General features: G+C 45.3%; 1 protein-coding gene across 2 annotated transcripts in view; it reads right to left on the bottom strand.

Annotated features, from left to right (window-relative positions):
- Positions 1 to 1,444: 1,444 nt before the first annotated feature.
- LOC127641947 (trimeric intracellular cation channel type B) overlaps positions 1,445 to 5,802 on the bottom strand; it is a 26,031-nt gene continuing 21,673 nt past the window's right edge. The window contains exons 5-6 of one of the 2 annotated variants that reach the window (XM_052124716.1): positions 3,776 to 3,893; positions 1,445 to 1,935 (exon numbers count right to left, since the gene is read on the bottom strand). In XM_052124716.1, coding sequence (XP_051980676.1) covers positions 1,714 to 1,935; positions 3,776 to 3,893 — 340 coding nt within the window. In that variant the 3' untranslated portion in view covers positions 1,445 to 1,713. Of the gene's footprint in view, positions 1,936 to 3,280; positions 3,693 to 3,775; positions 3,894 to 5,802 lie in introns of those variants that run through there. The other variant, XM_052124717.1, reaches the window with a different exon arrangement.

The following is a 5,802-nucleotide window of genomic DNA, read 5'->3' as shown; positions in this document are numbered from 1 at the left end:
ATGTTCTGCTCTCTATCAGAATGTTGTTGGCACGGCAACAGAAAGACATTCATGGTATGTTAATTCTCACAGTGTGGCATTTGGAAGTCATTGATGATATTGCCGTGTAATCACTGACACGCTGAACGCTCTTTTGCACCATGAGATTATGTTCTGATGATCTCATTACAAACATAAAGCAGAATTATGAAAAACAGTATTTCATAGAATCATTACACAAATCAAACAATAAAACACTAATCCAATTTCTGCTGCTGATGTCATGATGCTCATAAAACTGCAGTTTGTGTTTGATGTGTCACGTAACATCTGTCATGTTGACAATCAGCACACGTTTACATAATCATCACCACACGAGAGTGAGATAATATTAACCTGAATTACCCTGACTGTGTAAAGTTCAGATATTACAACTTTATCAATAGTGCATTTATCAATAGTGCATTTATCAATAGTGCATTTGCTTTGCATTTCTGCTATATTATTCTGTTATTTATTATCTGAGCCTCCATTTGAACATACAAAGAAAAAGAAAATGAAAATTGAGCTTGATTTGACAAGTGGAAGTGTCGTAAACAAATGCAACACCTTTAGTATTCGTGGTCAAAGTTGACCGAGTGTTGAAAATGAATCAGAAAGACCAAAAAAAAACAGATCAATCTGTCAAACACCATCAATAAATCAGCCACAGGTGAGACACTAAAACATCCTCAGTGCAAAACACACACACACACACACACACACACGCACGCACATACACTCACTCGCACACACACACACGCGCGCACACACACACACCCACATACACACACACGCACGCACGCACGCACGCACACACACTCACGCACACACACTCACGCACACACACGCGCGCGCGCACACACACACCCACACAGAACTAGGGCATCATTAAGTGGAGCTCTAACCCCATCTTTTGGTCAGTGTTGGTATTACAAGTCATCTGTTGTTATTCAGCGGATGACAGCAATCTGACACACACACACTCACAACAGATACACACACACACACACACACACACATACACTCACATGCTGAAGTGTCCTTGGGTAAGAGACTGAACCACAAGTTGCTCCCAATGGCAGACTAGCACCTTACATACAGCTCTGACGTCACTGATGTGTATGAAATCCCCAGAAAAACTGATCGTGGACCAGTGATTGCCTCACCTGTGACCTCACACAGCACATGTGACGTAAACATGACAAGTGAACACGCTACTGACAGAAGACATGCACATGTTCTTGAAGAGGAACCGAACCCTTCTAAGCCAGTTACACCATCACATCAAAGATGATTTCACTTGATAAGGTCATTTATTCTCAATCCAATTATTCAGATTAAGATTTGATGTTAGCAAACTGTTTCCATTGAGTAAAAGTATTTTACTGTTTATGTTTAGAAATCCATTATTGCCCTTTATGAACAATATTTACTCACACCACCAACTAAAGACACACGTGTGGATTATATGACATGATTCAATATATCTCACATGAAACATGTCTCATAAATGCACTTTATGATCGTGTTTAATACACTCACAAGTACAGAATAGAAAATAATGATTTCAGAACTGCAAATATACACACATGAGAGCAACACGGATTAAAAACAGGATTTGTGCATTTTAAAACATTCTCAGCAGGAAGCGTTTGGTCCGGTTCGATGATCCGGTCTCTGATTGGCCAGGACTCATTTGGTCTTTTGGGCGTGGGGTGTTCTGTCCCGTGTGCGGCTGGACCTCGAGCCGTTTGGTTTGTTGTGCTTCTGAGAAACGGAGCCGCTCTGACCTGAGCTTGGGGTCGGGTCACTCAGGGGAGCAAAGGTCAGAGGTCGTACAAACAGAGTTTTGTAAAGGACGGACTCCAGCACTGAAAAGGGATTCGAGGAGGAACCTAACAGCATCATCCGCGTCTGACAGAGAGAACACATGTTAGGACACTTCTGTTGTCTTAATGTCACGTTTGGGCTCATCGATTCAATATTTATGTTCCTTGAACTGATTTTATTAAACATCCACAGACTTAAAGGGACAGTGAGTACACAATGACTGAACTGACATGTTTGGGTGTACTGTCCCTTTAAGGATTTTAAGCGTTAATAATAAAAGATATTAATTAATATGCCTTTTTATTTTAATAATACACTTTAGAAATTCTTTGAAAACTCCAGTAAAGCCAGTGTGACACATGATCTACATGTGACATCATATACAATTGATCTAATGTGAGAATAACTTTTACTATAATTCATAACTGCTCAATAAAACTCAACATGACTTCATCAAAACAACTCAAGTATACAATCTGATCTAAATCTGTTTACTAGCATGAACTGATGAATGTTGATGTTTGATGTAAGCTGGTGAAATATGAACAATTTCCTCTTTCAAGCCCTCATTAGAATAATGTATGCATTTGCTGTGGCCACACCCCTTTAAACAGTGTGTGTAATGTTTGTTACATCTGTCATGTCTGTTGTGTACAGGAGAATGTGTGTGTGAGTGTGTGTGTCTGTCTGTCTGTGTGTGTGAGAGTGTGTGAGTGTGTGTGTCTGTCTGTGTGTGTGTGAGTGAGAGTGTGTGTGTGTGTGTGTGTGTGTGTCAGTGCGTGTGTGAGTGTGTGTGTGAGTGTGTATATGTATGTGTGAGTGAGTGTGTGTGTGTGTGTGTGTGTGTGTGTGAGTGAGTGAGTGTGTGTCAGTGTGTGTGTGAGTGTCAGTGCGTGAGTGTGAGTGTGTGTCAGTGTGTGTGTGTGTGAGTGAGAGTGTGTGTGTGTGTGTGTGTCAGTGCGTGAGTGTGAGTGTGTGTCAGTGAGTGAGTGTGTGTGTGTCAGTGAGTGTGAGTGTGTGTCAGTGAGTGAGTGTGTGTGTGAGTGTGTGTGTCAGTGAATGAGTGTGTGTGTGTCAGTGTGTGTGAGTGTGTGTGTGTCAGTGTGTGTGAGTGTGTGTCAGTGAGTGAGTGTGTGTGTGTGTGTGTGTGTGTGTGTGTGTGTGTCAGTGCGTGAGTGTGAGTGTGTGTCAGTGAGTGAGTGTGTGTGTGTCAGTGAGTGTGAGTGTGTGTCAGTGAGTGAGTGTGTGTGTGTGTGTGTGTGAGTGAGTGAGTGTGTGTCAGTGTGTGTGAGTGTGTGTGTGTCAGTGTGTGTGAGTGTGTGTCAGTGAGTGAGTATGTGTGTGTGTGTGTGTGTGTGTGTGTGTGTGTGTGTGTGTGTGTGTGTGTGTATAAAAGTGTTACATCTCTTAAACAATTTTATCAAATAATGTGAAAAACATGTATAATGTGTATTTTAACGTTTGGTTCCCGTAAACGATCTGGTATTTAAAGATCATCATCTGCCTCTCGTGGGTCACAAATGACCCGAGTGCAATAGGAGGATTAAATAATTAAGTTCGTTTTATAAGATCAAGTTAAGTGCACTTAATTACACAATTGTTGACTAAATCAATGAAGTAAAATGTATTTATTTGGGCTTTCAGTGAGTAAAACTGGAGACCATTAATAAAGGTCAAAGGGTGAACATGTGAGCAGATGTTTCAACACCATCATCAGATCACGTCTGTCTGAAGAACTGAATGATGCAAACACATGAAATGATGAAGACGAGTGAATGGTGTAAGACTGAAGCGGTGCAGGACGAGCTTTGGCGGGTCATTCCTGTAATTCATCACACCGTCTGAAGAGAGATGACTGATCATGACACTGCGAATGATAAATCACATATAATGTTCATCTTTGAGTAAATAAAACCGCACAAACCTTGTTAGTGACGATGAAGAGCGTGTAGATGAAGATCAGGTGATGTGTTTGGATCGGGAGGTACCGGCACTGCTGGAGAGAAAACACAACGGCTCCCAGCAGGGTCACCTTAGTCGGGCTGCAGATGCACAGAGGTCAAAGGTTAAAATGTTCAGTACTCATATCTCTACGAGTAATCCATTGGTAGCAACACTGACTCAAACAATGGCTTGAGTTTGGGGGCGGGACTATATTTTCGACCCAACCAATGGCAGATGGGGTGTGGCTTATCACTTGCATATTAATATGAAGGCATAATTATTCATAAACAATAACTCTGCAAGTCTCAGCTGATGATTAATAATCATGTTTAGTATGTACACATGAGAGTCAGACGGTTACTCTCAATCATCCACACAAACCTTTTCAAATGCCACCTGCGCAGTAACCATGACAACATGCGTCGCTGCAGACGAGAGGAAATCAATACAGAGGTAATTACTCTACCTGCGGCGTTCTCCAGACGAAACGCTTTTATTCAGAAAGAAACGACAGGACGTGAAATGAGACGCCTGTATTCAAACACCAGTCATCAACAATATAATGATCACCAGACTGTTGTATGTTAGCATGCAGTTCCCTTCCTCAGCACTAGAGATGCTAGAGTGCCATAACCCGTGTATAACAGTGGTGAGGAAGCGTGTACACCATGTGGAGTTGGAAGCATGTCGCTCAAACAATCCCAAATCTTCCTTGAGAAATGTTCGTTTCATGCTCAACTTAAAGAAGATGTTTTCTTTTCTCATTGCTAATGAAATGTGTTTTGTGTGTTGACAAGAGCGCGATTGGCCGCTGCTGTAGGAAAGCACGCGATTGGCTGCTGCTGTAGGAAAGCACGCGATTGGCTGCTGCTGTAGGAAAGCACGCGATTGGCCGCTGCTGTAGGCAAGCACGCCATTGGCCGCTGCTCTAGGCAAGCACGCGATTGGCCGCTGCTGTAGGCAAGCACGCGATTGGCCGCTGCTGTAGGCAAGCACGCGATTGGCCGCTGCTGTAGGAAAGCACGCAATTGGCCGCTGCTGTAGGAAAGCACGCAATTGGCCGCTGCTGTAGGAAAGCACACGATTGGCCCCTGCTGTAGGAAAGCACGCGATTGGCCGCTGCTGTAGGAAAGCACGCAATTGGCCCCTGCTGTAGGAAAGCACGCAATTGGCCCCTGCTGTAGGAAAGGACGCAATTGGCCGCTGCTGTAGGAAAGCACACGATTGGCCCCTGCTGTAGGAAAGCACACGATTGGCCGCTGCTGTAGGAAAGCACGCGATTGGCCGCTGCTGTAGGAAAGCACACGATTGGCCCCTGCTGTAGGAAAGGACGCAATTGGCCGCTGCTGTAGGAAAGCACACGATTGGCCCCTGCTGTAGGAAAGCACGCAATTGGCCGCTGCTGTAGGAAAGCACACGATTGGCCGCTGCTGTTGGCAAGCACACGATTGGCCGCTGCTGTAGGAAAGCACGCAATTGGCCGCTGCTGTAGGAAAGCACACGATTGGCCCCTGCTGTAGGAAAGCACGCGATTGGCCGCTGCTGTAGGAAAGCACACGATTGGCCCCTGCTGTAGGAAAGCACGCGATTGGCCCCTGCTGTAGGAAAGCACGCGATTGGCCCCTGCTGTAGGAAAGCACGCGATTGGCCCCTGCTGTAGGAAAGCACGCGATTGGCCCCTGCTGTAGGAAAGCACGCGATTGGCCCCTGCTGTAGGAAAGCACGCGATTGGCCCCTGCTGTAGGAAAGCACGCGATTGGCCCCTGCTGTAGGAAAGCACGCGATTGGCCCCTGCTGTAGGAAAGCACACGATTGGCCCCTGCTGTAGGAAAGCACGCGATTGGCCCCTGCTGTAGGAAAGCACACGATTGGCCCCTGCTGTAGGAAAGCACGCGATTGGCCCTGCTCTAGGCAAGCACGATTGGCGCTGCTCTAGGCAAGCGATTGGCGCTGCTCTAGGCAAGCCGATTGGCCGCTGCTCTAGGCAAGCACGATTGGCCGCTGCTC

Source organism: Xyrauchen texanus, unplaced genomic scaffold (assembly GCF_025860055.1).
Source record: "Xyrauchen texanus isolate HMW12.3.18 unplaced genomic scaffold, RBS_HiC_50CHRs HiC_scaffold_237, whole genome shotgun sequence".
Classification (NCBI taxonomy): Eukaryota; Metazoa; Chordata; class Actinopteri; order Cypriniformes; family Catostomidae; genus Xyrauchen; species Xyrauchen texanus.
The sequence above is the reverse complement of the archived record's forward strand: the minus strand, read 5'-3'. Positions and strand labels throughout refer to the sequence as shown.